Below are 12,767 nucleotides of genomic sequence, written 5' to 3'. Positions count from 1 at the left end.
TTTTAAGAGTTTAGGACTAGATTTTAAAATGTGTGGACCAGTACCCTGACTAACATTGTAATTTAATGTTTTTACTGGAGAGTGGAGACAAACGTGTGGACAAAATAAATACTCTTTATGACTTTTTTCAGCAATAGAGGGTATATGCTAAACTGATATAATTTCCATATTTTGTTAAGGTGAATGTGTTCATAGAACAGATATGCTGCAAAATGGTGACATGCATTTTCCTTAGATTCCACTGTTGATTAACATGCAGATATAGGAATTATATCAATTCAGTAAGGTTGTCAGTCAGATTTCCTCACTTTAACATCATGGTCTATAAATGCCTTTGCTGATGCTTAGTTGTTAAAACCGGCACCACTTTCACCTTGTCAACATCTTACCGAATAAATATGAAATAATGCTTACTTGATCTAATCCTTTCACTTATTTTTCACTTGAAGGAGAACTTCAAGTCCCAATTTCTGATTATTAAATCTCAGTAACAATATAAATTCATTGACAGTATAGAAAAAATTATAAATGTTGAGTTAAGCACAGAAACGTGAACTTCGTGAAAGTACTGTATGGTTGCCATTGGTGTTGCAAATCCCTGGTCTTGACATACTTTGGGAAGTAATTTGGTGGTTTTACAAGTTACTGTGTACATTTTACTTTTATTGTAGTTTGAAATGCACTCATCAATGCTGATTCTTCTTAATATAAACATAGCATTGCAGTTCCCCTTTAATGGAAAGAGTTAAAGGAACAAAAACTGGCACCACTTTCACCTTGTCAACATCTTACCGAATAAATATGAAATAATGCTTACTTGTAATAACAACTGGAGACATTGGACTCTGATCTAATCCTTTCACTTATTTTTCACTTGAAGGAGAACTTCAAGTCCCAATTTCTGATTATTAAATCTCAGTAACAATATAAATGGAATAAAATGATTTGCTATGTAGGAAAGACTGCATAGCAAATATAATTCTTTGTATGTTCTGGACTGTGAGTAACCCTTCTTAGTGCATTTCTCACTGTACTGATTGTATTGTATTATTATTATTGTATCATTTGTTACACTGTTTTATGTTGACTGTGTTAAGCTGCTGTTGCACTGCAATTTCCCTCACAGGATCAATAAAGTATCTATTTAATTATTTGTTAAGCTTTAGTTAGAGTAATCTCTATGATTGTATTAATGGGATCCTTTTTTCAGGGGAACATTCACACTGGTCCTCCAAGAAAGCTACAGTATGGCTGGTGGGCCTATGTACTTGGTGAAAGAACCACTCCAAGGTTCAAGGACAATAGCAAGATCATTACTGTAGATGGAAACCTAGCTTCTGGGAAGGGTGTGTTTGCTCAGAAACTGGCAGACAAACTAGGTAACTTATTTTTTCCATATAGTGATGTATGTATTGTACCTATCATATCATTTTGGGTTTTTTTGTCACTTATGAATAATCCAATTAAGAGTTTTTCTTCAGTTTGACGTGGATGATGGCATATTACAAAAATGTGTTCAGTCAATTCTGCGGTTCTTCCATTGTGATGGTAGTAGATGGATCTCATTGTCTAAGTCAGTATTTCATATGTTTTAGGCAAAAATGAGGAAGTGTAGGTACACTCTTTCAACAAACCCACCTTCCAACCATTTGTCTTTTAATGCATAGCTAGCACGTGTACACTAGTGTTAACAGGCAAACACTAGAGGTTCAGGGGATGTGCATCCCTTATTGACAGCATTTTAAGCCTCAAAACTTCTGAGAGGCTTCACTGGTTGAGCCATTTGGGAAGTTGTAGGCTATTTTTAACAGCAAATGTTGATGTTAACATTGTCAGCTTTATGCTTCTCAAACAAAGCTCCTCCAAACTTGCAGCTTTGTTAATCGGTGTTAGCTTAGTTTTAAAAGGCTATATATTACAATTATTGCTGCATAACCACTACAGCTGTTGGACATCTTCATCAAACAAATAGTGTGGAAGACCAATATAATTATTGACTGTCATGACCACCTCTTGCACAGTTAATTTGAACTCTTACCATTTGGGCATTGGTTTAGACTACCTAGATTCAAGTGCAATAGAACTAAGTTATCCTTTATTCCTGTTGGTATTAACCTGGTTATGTTTGACAGTTGTATATTTTATGTTATCTGTTAATTGAGTTATGTAGTGTTAAATGTATTGTTATGTTTTTTAACCTGACCACAAAACAAATTTCCCATTTGGGACAATAAAGTAAGAAGTAAAAAACAAATGTTAAGAATTTTAATTATCACTGTAAATGAAGGAATATTGGACCTGTAGCCCCTTTAAAATATTTCATACATTTATTTTTAGGCATGCTCTACTTACCTGAGCCTGATGTCCATTACTGGGATAAGAAGATGGGTGATAAAGAGCTTTTGGATACCTGTTTCAATGGGAACTGCAGTCTAGACATGTTCTATAAAGACCCAAAAAGCGCAGATGGAAATTCTTATCGTCTACAGTACTGGATGTACCATATTCGATTCCTGCAATACTCCGATGCCATTGAGCACTTGCTTACAACTGGTAAAACCAAAATGAGCTAGGCTGGCAGTGGCCCCTTCTAAATCTGCATGTTTTGATCTGTTGAATGTTTTGTGTAATGTTTTTTTTTTATCATTGGTAGGGCAAGGTGTTGTTCTGGAGCGTTCTCCCTACAGTGACATGGTATTCCTTGAGTCAATGTTCAAACAAGGATACATCAGGAAGCAGTGTGAGTGATATGTTTGATGATTATTATGTTTATTAAAATGAGGAATTTAATTTGAAGTTAGAAGGTATCATAATTGTGTGACATAGCCGGACATGAGAGATAAAGGGATAAGGATTTTAACTGATATTGAAAGCCGGTCTCTGCTAACATCTCTTTTCACAATTACCATTATAGTAAGCCCCCCTCCAACTCAACCATGCCTCAGTGGAGGAAACTAATAGCTTATGGGAAAACTGGGAATTGGGGAATAAGGTTGAGCAACACCCTAAATATAGTCTTGGCACTATAAACCATACATTTTTCCACATTATACAGTGTGGTGAAAAAGTAAACCCCTTCCAATTCTATGGATTAACATATTTGGATATATTTGATCTTCATCGAATCCAAATAGTAGATAAAACTAATCTCATTTGACATATAACATACAGCAATTATGCTTTGTCATTATTGGCTCACTGTCTTTGTGTGAAGCTACAGATGCCCCAGCTTGCAGCCTATCTACTGTAAAACTGTAATTTTATCCTTTCTTCATGACATTCTTATTTTTTTGCTTTCAGCTTCATGATTTGTTGATACTTCATGATTAGGAGACATAATGAAGGCATGAAACACGATTGTAGAAAAACACACAATTATCAGCACAGCAAGAACAGTTTGAACAGTATGAAGCAAAATGGAAGCGAATGTGTAGACAGATGCTGGGGGCATCACAATGCTGCCTGGGAATGGTGTTCATAGAGAACAGATATGCATTTCTAAATTTTGTGAAGCCATTTCAGGGATCAACTATGTTGTATTGAAACTTTGGTGCTGGGGATTTTTGGTCAATTTTTTAATGCATTTTTTATGTTATGCTGTGGGAGTTTACTATAGATTATTTTTTTTCATCACATTAACCCTGGTCTTAATTAAAAATAGAAATAAAAAAAAACCTTTATGAACAAACATTTTTAAAACCAAACTAATCTAGACAGCCGTTTATATCTTTGCACCTCTTTTTAAAAAGTTCTTACTTTGTAATTTATTAATTTTAAATGTGCCTATTCTTGATTGCTAATTGCTCATCTATATGTGAATAATGTTCTTTACTAATCTTTGTAGGTGTGGAGCACTATAATGAGATCAAGGGCATCAGCATCTGTGAATTCCTGCCCCCTCACCTGGTTATTTATATTGATGTATCTCCTGAAGAGGTGCAGAAAAAGCTCAAGCAATCAGGCAAGGTTGGAAACTTTTGCTGTTAAACATATTAACAATTAAAACAATTAAATTTTCCTGCTACACTTTTTGTTTAATGTAGTTTAAAAAACATAAAATCGCATACAAATCACATAAAAATGTGATTGTTTAATACTCTTAATTAGAATTGAGACTATTATCTCATCCTAAGATCTTGTTTTTTTACCTGCCCATTGAACAATTTTATGGGTTGAAGAACCTGAAGCATTTGGGCTGTTCTTAAGAGTTTACATTTTGTTAGGTTTAGTGTACTCTACAATCAACATGTCTCAGCATTTCTGAGAATACTTTCAACTATTGCTAGTTCTGGGGCCTGTTAAGCTCTCTAGTTTTTTTCTGAGGTACTAAATTTAAAGAAACTGGACAAAACGACAATTGTTTGGCATTAAATCCATCTAATTAATTGTATGGCACTGATTCATTATTCATCTCCTATCCTAAAACCACTGTTTGTTGTTGGGTTAACATAAAGACTTTTTTTGTAGATATCAGGCAGTCCCAATTCAGTGTGTTATCATCCGTACTTCTTGCTATAAGTGCCTTCTCTGGCTTGTAGTATAGAGCTGCCAATTCCTGTTTTAAGTGTGTGCTTTTATGCTGTTACTGAAATATGCAGTCTAAGTATTTCCAGTGAAGTACGTTTCATTCCATAAGGCATGTAGAGGAGAATGGTAACTTTTCTGTCATTCCATGGGAAAATACGTAGCGGAAGCAGAAAAGCTATGACTCTAGTATTGCCAAAAAGTACAATTTTTCTATATAAAATTTAATTAATTCTATGCTTGTGCAAAATATAGTCAAAACCTGGCTGAAAGAATTCTGTCTGTATAAAAAAACAAGTGGAAACTATTTTGTGACTACATAAGTCAATAACCATAAGAACTGAAAGTGTAAAGTTCAAGATTTGTTTTAAATGTATGTAACATGTTAAGTCTATAAATTGTTACAATTTGGTACTTTCTTTTCTAAACAATTCCCTTATGCAGAGCATTTAGGGAAGTGTTTTACATGCTGCATTGTCAGGAGCACGAGTATCTTTTCTGAAGAAAAACGTACAGCCTAAAAATTCTAACATTCTAGCAGAATCAGTTCTTAAGTTTGTGAAACCTTTGTGTTTAAACTAGACTGTATGGATAGTCATGTCAGGCAGAGGAAATTTAATAATTGATTAAGTTAAAAATGTATATTGTGCATATTTATAGTTGGTGATTCCAGATAAAAAATAAACAAAATATCCTTACTGTAGTCAAACAATAGACATATCTAGCACAATCACAATATACTGATGGGAAAAAAGAAATGCAACATTTTCTGGGATGAGAATACTATAGTTATAGCTTAGGTACTTTTGATTTCGATTGGTATACTGCAGGCTGGCATGTCATGTGCCGGTGTTGCCAGACACTATGGAGTAAGCCGCTCCACTTGGTGCTGGAGGACTGAAATATAAGGTTAGGTGTTTTTTTCAGGGAAAGGTCTATTGAGATGATGCAAATGTATTCAGTCATTTCTTTTAAGGTATGTTTTTCATCATTATATAGTTGACACTTTGGTAGTCTTAAATTGATGGTTATATGGGAAAGTATTCTTAAAGAATAATATTTTTACAGAGAAAAAATACTTTACAAAAATAAATTCACACCCCACAGAGAATAGATTTACATAGCAAATTTAAATCTGTTATTAGCTTAAAGTTAATATTGTGATTGCCTGTCCAGGAACAGATGAAGACTGTCTTCATTGAAAGTATGTTACAATGTAAATTCCTTTCATGTGTCAATGTGAAAAGAGAAAGGAGACTTCCCTGTAAGAAATTTATGATTATGAAATGGGTATGGGTATACCATATTTTCTGTGACCTTGTGAGTCTTTTTACTGGATACCAAATCAAAGAAGAACACTTGTTGTCTGTCAACACCTCAGGAAGTTACTTCTCTTTAAGTTTCAGTATTTTGGGCCATTGAGAATCCTATGCTACATTCTACTAAATGTACATTTGATAATTCATTTTCAATGAATACAGTCATGTCTGCTGTAACACATTTCTATAGAACAATTAATAAAGTGATTGTTTTATTAGGGAACACTTTTTTATAACATGGGTGCGTGTTGGCTATAACATGACTCAGGCATATTGGAACTAGTCACAGGTGTAGAGTAAAAATGATTGCGCAGCAGTCTTACATAGCTTGGGTTGCTAGCAGATTTTCTTGTGCAGTATTTGTCCAACATGCATACGCATCAAAGTTGTGTATCCTTGCTCAGCTACTGCATTTCCTTTCTTTGGGAACAAATATAGTGACGTGAAAAAAAAAGTACACCCTCTTAAGGTTTTACATATTAAGACATATCTGACCTTCACCTAGTCCTCACCAAGCTCTAACAGTAGATCTAACCTCATGTGACGTGTAACAGTTTTGATCCATTTTTCTTTCTTCACTGTAGCAATATTTTCAGAATGTGCCACTTGAATATCTGAAGAACATAGAGGTTGCATACAAAAAGACTTTCCTTCCACAAATCAGGTAAGTGCATGCAGAGCTGTCAGTAGACATGGGGAAAAAGACCATGGACCATATTGCTTTGGTTTCAGCTTGATTTCCCCCCCCCAGGGCTGATATGCTCTCATTTGCCAACACTAGAGATAACCTTTTGTATTCCTTTTGTATGTAATTACTTAAATGTGCATTGAAAGAATAGCATTGAATATGATAAAATAAACTGTATTTCATGTAATGTATGCAACAGATGTATGTAGGAGTGAAATATTCAAAATACTGGTAGTAGATACTTAGTATATTGAAAGTAAGGCCTTCCTCACAGGTGTGGCTCAAGTGTAAATTAAGCAAATGATATCCCAGCGGATAAGGAATATATATAGAAATGCTGAACAGACCTGATTTCCTATAATTTTGGCTAGCATGAGGACTTTAGTGAATCAAAAAGGCGATTGTTGGAGCACAGTTGGTAGGTGCTTTGGTGAACATGACTGCTCAGCTTGCTAATATTTCATGAACAACAGTGTCAAGGTGGAATTCTGAGGGAAAGACATCAGCAAAGGGCTATATTTGACTTAAGTGCATAATCTAGGGTTGTAATAACCGTACATTGATTTGAAAAGCAAGGCAAAATAGATGAGTAACTGCAGATAAGTTTAATGCAAATTTCAACCCAATTTAATCAAAGACGCTCTGCTGAAACTTCAGAAGAAGATACTGTACCATAGTCAGACTGCAGTGTACAAACCACTTATCAAACCTAGTAATGCAGATTTGAGAATCCAGTGGTGCAAAGAACACAGGGGACCTCTAAGCAGTGGAGAAATGCAATATTGTCAGATGATTCATCCTTCACTGTGTTCTTGACAAATGGGGCCAGTGCACTTGTGGTGCCATCCTGCTGTGCTTTGGGTCAAGTCAAGTGTTCTAGTGGTTCCTTAATATTGTGGGGTGCATTTTCCTAGTATGGTTTGGGTGCATTCATTCTTTTATATGGCAAGGTCAGTGCTAATCGCTACATAATTGCGCTGTCCATTTGACTGTGTCTCTGACTGTTACCTTCACCCTGTGTTGCAGTGTTTCTTTCCTGCCAAGACAGACTTTTTCATGGATAATAATAGCCCCATCCACAGAGCACATGTGCCTACCCAATGGTTTGATGAGCGTGACCCTCTTAACAATATGTTACAGCTTTCGCTGTCACCAGAGCAGAGCCCAGTTGAGCATTTTTGGGGTATTTTGGAACAATGCCTCAGTAGTTTTCCACCTCTTATCAAGCAGGTGTGCATTGACTGACTTTATCATGTCAGCACATAGTGGACCAGCACTCCAATTGAGTGACTGCATTGGTGTTTTAATTTTTTTGTCTACTGCCTGAAAGTTTCATGTGCTAAACATATGTTTACATATCACGAACATTACCCTCTAAATTCATAACAAAATACTGAAATTTTAGGATAAATGTCTTTTAGTATTACTTGCCTAGTCTCGTACAATGATTTCAAAGTTGATCATTGGTACTATCCTTCACCCTCATTCCTTCAGTTCTAAAATCATCATCTGGAATTGTTAATATAATGTATAATACTTTTCATTTGTGTTCCAGTGAGACCTCTGAGGTGTTGGTATATGATACAACTCAAGTGCAGGATATTGAGAAGGTAAGGGCAGATACAGTGCCTTTAGAAAGAGTAAACCCCCTTGAACTTTTTTCACATTTTGTTTTCTCAGTTCATTTAGGGAAAACTAAGGTTGCTGCTGGAAGAGGTGTTAGTGGGACCAGCAGGGGGTGCTCACCCTGTGGTCCATGTGGGTCCTAATGCCCCAGTATAGTGACGGGGACACTATACTGTAAACAGGCACTGTCCTTCGGATGAGACGTAAAACCGAGGTCCTGACTCTCTGTGGTCATTAAAAATCCCAGGGCGTTTCTCGAAAAGAGTAGGGGTGTAACCCCGGCGTCCTGGCCAAATTCCCCATTGGCCCTTACCAATCATGGCCTCCTAATAATCCCCATCTATGAATTGGCTTCATTACTCTGCTCTCTTCCCCACTGATACCTGATGTGTGGTGAGCGTTCTGGCGCACTATGGCTGCCGTCGCATCATCCAGGTGGATGCTGCACATTGGTGGTGGTGGAGGGGAGTTCCCATTACCTGTAAAGCGCTTTGAGTGGAGTGTCCAGAAAAGTGCTATATAAGTGTAAGCAATTATTTATTATTATTATTATTTAAATGTTTTTTCCTTTTTATCTACAGTCCATACTCCGCATTAAGGAGAACAGTGTTTAATAGAGGAAAATACATATTAAAATGTGAAACTAAATATCAAAATGCTATTAAACAGAATCAATACTTAGTGGAAGCTCTTTGGCAAAAAATACAGCTGTGAGTTGCAATAGGTCTCTACCAACTTTGCACACCTATTTTGGCAATATTTGAGCATTCTCCTTTAAGACTCTGTTGAATCCCTGATAAGATCCTTGTGTAGTGTTAATAGAAATCTTCAAGTCATGCCACAAGTTCTTTATTTGATTTATGTTAGGGCCTTGATAAGGCCACTTAAGGACTGTTTTGATCCTATAGCTTTGGCAGTGTGCCTCTTGTTGTCAAGATAAAAGATGAACGTCCACCTCAGTTTCAGTTTTCTTGCAGAGGGCAGCTGGTTGTTCCTCAAGGACTTTTTTGTACTTTGCTCCAAAATCATTTTCCCTTCTGTTGTGGCAAGTGCCTCCTTTCCTGTTGATGGGAAACATCCCCATATCATGATGTCATTACCATGTTTCATAGAGGAGGGATGGTGATGTGCTGTGTTATGTTTGCACTGCATGCAGTATGTTTTACTTAGGACAAAAGGTTCTATTTTAGTTTTGTTAGGTCATTAAATGTTTTTCTATATGTTTGCATTATCAAATTTCCTTTGTTGCCAATTTCTTCAGTAATGGCTTCCTTCTTACCAGCCTGCCATACAGGGTATATTTGTGGAGCGCTTGGGGTATTATTGTCATACACACTTTGACCAGGACATAAAGACCTGTAGCTCTTTCAAAGTTGCCAATTGTAGCTTGCTCAAAAAGTGCTAAAGTTTGAGGGATGGCCTGATATAGTAAGGGGCTTGGTTACATCTTAGCTAATTTAAGAGGTCAACATTTACCTTACCAAGCTATTTCTTTTTTAAAACATTTTTTCTTTTTCTTTTTTACATTTTAGATATTTAGAATGTGTTTTTTACTTGTAGCTTGTAGGGTAATATGTATAGATAAAATATGTAATACTTTTTAATTTCAGGCTATAAATTAACAAATAGTCATGCTTGAAAGTTTGTGAACCCATTGCATAATTTGAGATAGTTTGGGTTTTTTAACCACAAAATGCATATTTAATCAGAATTTGTCACTTTCTATTTGAAATATAGTATAATTATTCACCAATTTGAGTGTTCTGAAAGAAAATGTCCATGCAGAAAAATAATACACACAGTATACAGAAATTGTGCAGGTGCAAAAATAAGTGACTATGACTTACATCAAGGTAAAGCAGGATCAGGTGGGTCAATGACAGTGTTAACCAATTAACCAAGATCACCAATGAAATTGATCTGTTAGGGAGGAGAAAAAATAAATAATTGCAAGAAAGCAGGTCAGTTACTCTTTCTACGAATGTAACATCAAGCCTTGAACAAAGGAAACATCAGCAGAACTGAGGAAAAAAGTAGTGGATGCTCATTAAATCTGGACAAGGTTATGGAGCCATTTCAGAAAGATTCAGACTCCATAAATCCACTGTTAGGCAAATAGTATACAAGTGGAGGGCATTTAAAACAATGGCAACCCTACAAAGAAGTGGCCGTCCTCCTAAAATTTCACCCAGGGCCACAAGGAGAATAATAAAAGAGGTAAAAGGTAATCCTAAAATAACATCCAGGGATCTACAAGCCTCCCTAGCTGCCTTTGGAGTAGTGGTGCATAAATCAACAATCAAAACCCAGAACAGAAATGCCATCTATGGAAGAGTCACCAGGACGAAGCGTCTTCTGTCAAAAAAAACTAACAAAAAAAGAACAAAGATTGCCAGAGACCACACAGACAAGCCTGACTCTGGACAGAAATCACAAAATTAAAATGACAAACTAATGTTACATAATAATGCATAATAGTGCAATAGAAATTGAATAAAATAAAGCCAGACAGAGCTCAATATAAATAGAGCTGCGATGTGTCCAGGGTGCATGCAATACATTATGTCCAAGTAGTGCAGTATGCCAAATACAATGAAAACTGTATGTCCATGTAGCCATTACGGGTGATTTGCTGAAGGAAATGCAGCTTGGCTATTTAGCAGTCTTATTGTCTGGAGGTAGAAGCTGTTCCTCACCACTTGCAGAACTTCCGTCAAGAAGTAAAGGATCCAATTACAAAGGGAGGTATTCAGTCCCAGGTCCTGGAGCTTGATGACAAGCTTTGAGGGCACTATGGTATTACAGTATTTAATGCTGAGCTTTAATCAACAAACAGCATTCTCACATATGTACAGGTTTATTATACAGGTGGGAGAGGGTAGTGGCAATAGCATCCTCTGTTGACCTGTTCTGGCGATATGCAAATTGCAGTGTGTCTAGGGTGTCAGGCAGTGATGAGGTGATGTATACTTTCACCAACCGGTCGAAGCACTTCATGATAACTGATGTGAGTGCAACAGGGTGGTAGTCATTCAGGCAACTGACTCTGGGTTTCTTAGGGACAAGGACGATAGTGGCTTTCTTAAAGCAGGAAGGAACTATAGACTGAGCTAGAGAAAGATTGAATATGTCCGAGAAGACATCTGCCAACTGGTCTGCACATGCCTTCAGAACACGGCCAGGGATAGCATCAGGACCAGGAGCCTTGTGTGGATTGGTCTTTTTAAAAACTTTAAACACATCCGCTCTGTAAATGATCAGTGAGTTTTCATCTTGGATTTCTGGAATCCTGGTTTGATCTGCACCTCCAACTGAGCATAGAATGAATTTAGCTCATCAGGAAGAGAGGCAGACTGTTGTGTGATATAGCTGGGTTGCATTTTGTAGTGGTGTAATGGTGCTTATACCACTCCACGTGTTCCGTGTGTTGCAGTCATGATAATATGACTCTAAATTAACTCTATAGCATTTAGCTATTTTGATGGCTTTCCTGAGGTCGTTTCTGGATTTTTTGTATTTATCCATATCGCCAGAATTGAAAGCAGCCCTCCTAGCTTTATGTTTGGTATGTATCTCGCCATTTACCCATGGTTTCCGATTGGGTATGTGCGAACAGTAATCCTGGGAACCATGTCTTCAATGCATTTACTGATGTAGCCGGTAACATTATCTGCATACATATTGATATTTCTGTTAGGCTCGCGGAAGATCTGCCAGTTAGTGGTAGCAAAACAGTGACTTAGTATCAAATCCGATTCATCTGACCAATGTTGAATGGTTCTTAACACTGGCCTCTCCTGTTTAAACTTCTGCTTGTAAACGTGAAGTAGCAGAAAGGAGGAGTGATAGGATTTGCCAAAAGGAGGTCAGGGGAGGGCTTTGTAACCATCCCAGAAGGGAGTGTAAACATTGTCCAACGTGTTTGCAAAGTTCACACCATTGAAATCACCCGCTATGATGAATGCCCCTTCAGGATGTGTATTCTCGTGTCTGTTAAGGAGACAGTGTAATTCATCCAGTGCCCTTGTGAAATTTGCCTGCGACGGAATATACACCACTGTGAGAACTGCCGATGTACACTCCCTCAGGAGATAGAAAGGGCGACATTTTATTGTCAAGATGTGTAGAGCATGATGTTGAAATAATCTCCACGTCTGTGCACCAGGAAATGTTTACCATGAAGCATACCCCGCTGCCTTTGCTCTTACACTAATCCATTGTTCTGTCCCGACGGTGAATAGAAAATCCTCCCAGGAGGATAGCAGAGAAGAATATCAGGCCGTCAGTTGAAAACTCAAGGTGGGCACAAATTGGGTGTTACAACAAGACAACGATCCTAAACATTCAAGTAAGGTCACTAAAGAATGGCTTAGGAAGAAGAGGTTCCGTGTCCTGGAATGGCCAAGCCAAAGCCCTGACATGAATCCTATTGAAATGCTGTGGCAGGACCTGAAGATGCAAGACATTCTTCAAACCTCACAGAGGTGGTAGAGTTTTGTAAAGATGAGTGTAGAAAAAATCACTCCAGCAAGATATCAGAGACTGACAATTGGTTATAGGAAGTGGCTGTGTGAAGTTATTCCTGCTACAGGAGGTGCCACAAGTTATTG

At 37.2% G+C, this 12,767-nt stretch overlaps 1 protein-coding gene across 2 annotated transcripts in view; it reads left to right on the top strand.

The window, feature by feature from the left end:
* The window catches only part of ndufa10 (NADH:ubiquinone oxidoreductase subunit A10), a 28,598-nt gene that overhangs the window by 1,930 nt on the left and 13,901 nt on the right, over positions 1-12,767 (top strand). For both annotated transcript variants that reach the window (XM_088607195.1, XM_088607194.1), the window contains exons 2-7: positions 1,211-1,379; positions 2,338-2,553; positions 2,654-2,740; positions 3,845-3,966; positions 6,428-6,507; positions 8,087-8,141. In XM_088607195.1, coding sequence (XP_088463321.1) covers positions 1,211-1,379; positions 2,338-2,553; positions 2,654-2,740; positions 3,845-3,966; positions 6,428-6,507; positions 8,087-8,141 — 729 coding nt within the window. The remainder of the gene's footprint in view (positions 1-1,210; positions 1,380-2,337; positions 2,554-2,653; positions 2,741-3,844; positions 3,967-6,427; positions 6,508-8,086; positions 8,142-12,767) is intronic.

The sequence above is a fragment of the Lepisosteus platostomus genome, chromosome 14 (assembly GCF_059453375.1).
Source record: "Lepisosteus platostomus isolate fLepPlt1 chromosome 14, fLepPlt1.hap1, whole genome shotgun sequence".
Taxonomy (NCBI): domain Eukaryota; kingdom Metazoa; phylum Chordata; class Actinopteri; order Semionotiformes; family Lepisosteidae; genus Lepisosteus; species Lepisosteus platostomus.
This window is presented reverse-complemented; position numbering and strand designations above follow the sequence as displayed.